The 2,197-nt window shown below is 34.4% G+C and overlaps 1 protein-coding gene across 1 annotated transcript in view; it reads left to right on the forward strand.

Moving 5' to 3' along the window:
• The first annotated feature begins 276 nt into the window (after positions 1-276).
• LOC135217593 (uncharacterized) overlaps positions 277-2,197 on the forward strand; it is an 8,989-nt gene continuing 7,068 nt past the window's right edge. Inside the window, exons 1-3 of the mRNA XM_064253557.1 lie at positions 277-363; positions 528-674; positions 1,380-1,487. Of these exons, the coding sequence (XP_064109627.1) occupies positions 277-363; positions 528-674; positions 1,380-1,487 (342 nt within the window). The remainder of the gene's footprint in view (positions 364-527; positions 675-1,379; positions 1,488-2,197) is intronic.

A 2,197-nucleotide genomic window follows, 5' to 3' on the forward strand; every position in this document is an offset into this window, starting at 1 on the left:
CTTGCTTGACAAAGAAGTGCATTTCTCATATATACTTGGTAGCTGTGGCAAATTTTACACACACACACACACACACACACACACACACACACACATATATATATGTATATATATATATGTATATATATATATGTATATGTATGTAGTGTATATATATATATATATATATATATATATATATATATATATAATGATGTATTTATACACATAAATTAAGTTCATACACATAAACACATATATTATTTCTTAACAGTATTATTTTTTATTTCAGCCATCATGTACAGTCACGCGATCATCGTCTCCTTCCTAATAGCAACCGGTCTTGCCCAGGACAAGTTCTTTAAGAAGTATGCATTCACAAAAGTAAGAATTACTACATACAGTAATTATTTATTAAGGGAATAATGCAGTTATTGGACATATGAACTTACTGAATAATTTATCGGAAAATAGGAAAAGTCCATGCACTGAACTTTGATTTATAAATTGCTTGATTGCGTTAATCACTTTCACTGTATATTTGCCAGGCCATGACAAACTGCTTTGGAGATGATCTCTACTACGCAGACCTGAAGCGACTGGCAGACGCGGAGAAATTATGCCAACAGCAACGCATTTTCATCAAAGGAATGCCGCACCATATTGACGTACCAATTTATGCTCACCAGCAACCAGTAAGTTACACGAATTAGAATCAGAGACGCAAAGGAGATTGCCTCCAAGTACGCTGCATCAGATGTCCATATCATACTGAAGTTGCATATGAAAGATTTTACACAATGCAGTAGGATCTTCAATAGTAGAGAGAAATGAATCTTCTTACGGCAATGTATCTATTTCTGGGTATTTTATCGGTTTGAAAATAAAACTCTAGGGAGGCCGGGGATGAGTGGAGACTGTAGAAGATAAAGCACAGAAAAAGTATGTACTGCAAATAAAAAAAAAAAAAAAAAAGCAAGGCCTTTTGTGTCACACGGCGTTTGAAGTTATTATTATGATGATTACCATAAGATTAAAATAATGTTGCAATTTTATAGCGAAGACGAAAACCCTTACTACAGTTATCTCATGCATGAAGCAAATGCCTCCAATTTACATACAAAACGTAAAATTCAGGTAGTGTTTATTTTCCCTTTGAAGAAACCAGACTTTGAGGTTTCTTGACTAACTCTTGCGGATAATGTGATGACGACACGAGGGTTTTAGAGCAGCTTTGAAAATTTGAATATCTAAACATTTAAAGAGACCGCGTAGCGAGAAGGTTACCATTTTCAATGCATTTTCTTTTCAACGCCATTGTAACTTTCCTTCACTCTCTAGCGTGTACCTGACAAGCCATTTCTCTTTGCAGTTTTTTATGATTATTTTTTAAATTACAGGGATACTACGCGGATGTTGGAGGACAAACCGTCTACGTTCCTGTACAATCCTACAGCCCAAACTTTATCGCGACTGGACAACATGATGTTGGTGGATCACACAGACACGTAAGTTTGAAAAATAATTCGAATTATTCTTCTACATTCCCTTTGCATTCTGCTGGCGAATTCCATTTCTTCAATGCCACACTCTTAAGCAGTCAATCGACCTATGATGTAAGGTAGTCTATGAGTGCGCGACAGAACCTTTATACCACATTTAATCCTCATTTTTTTATAAATGAAAATTAAATACTCTCGCTGAAAAAAAAAAAATAAATAAATAAAAAAAAGAGTTGAAGAGGCCCTGAATTACAGGATGCAAAGAATAATTTAAGGAAACTATTCATTTTCGAACTGAAGTTTCTGTAGCTATTTTAGACATAAAAATCGTCTCGTAAAGTCGTCATTTTATTCGGTAATGTGGTACTACACTATTTTACAGTTGCCTAAAAAACATTTGCGTAAGCATCAGTATAATGTACGTAAGAAAACGTTTATGGAAAATGTACTGAACTTTAAATTTTTACGAAAATATGCAATTAATACATTATCCCGTTGCCTGTAGACTACAACTTCTCGCGCTCACACGTTACTATAGACCCTTCTGCAAGGTATTTCTTAAAAAAAAATATTAAAAGATTCTGAGTAATAATTTCAGTATCGCCTACGTCGAAAAAAATACAAACACTTATTGCGCGAACAAATACAACGTAATAAAAACCATTATCATCTTTCCCTCACTGCCCGATCCACACTAAGCCCATTTATTCCTCTCA

Source organism: Macrobrachium nipponense, chromosome 7 (genome assembly GCF_015104395.2).
Source record: "Macrobrachium nipponense isolate FS-2020 chromosome 7, ASM1510439v2, whole genome shotgun sequence".
NCBI classification, from domain to species: domain Eukaryota; kingdom Metazoa; phylum Arthropoda; class Malacostraca; order Decapoda; family Palaemonidae; genus Macrobrachium; species Macrobrachium nipponense.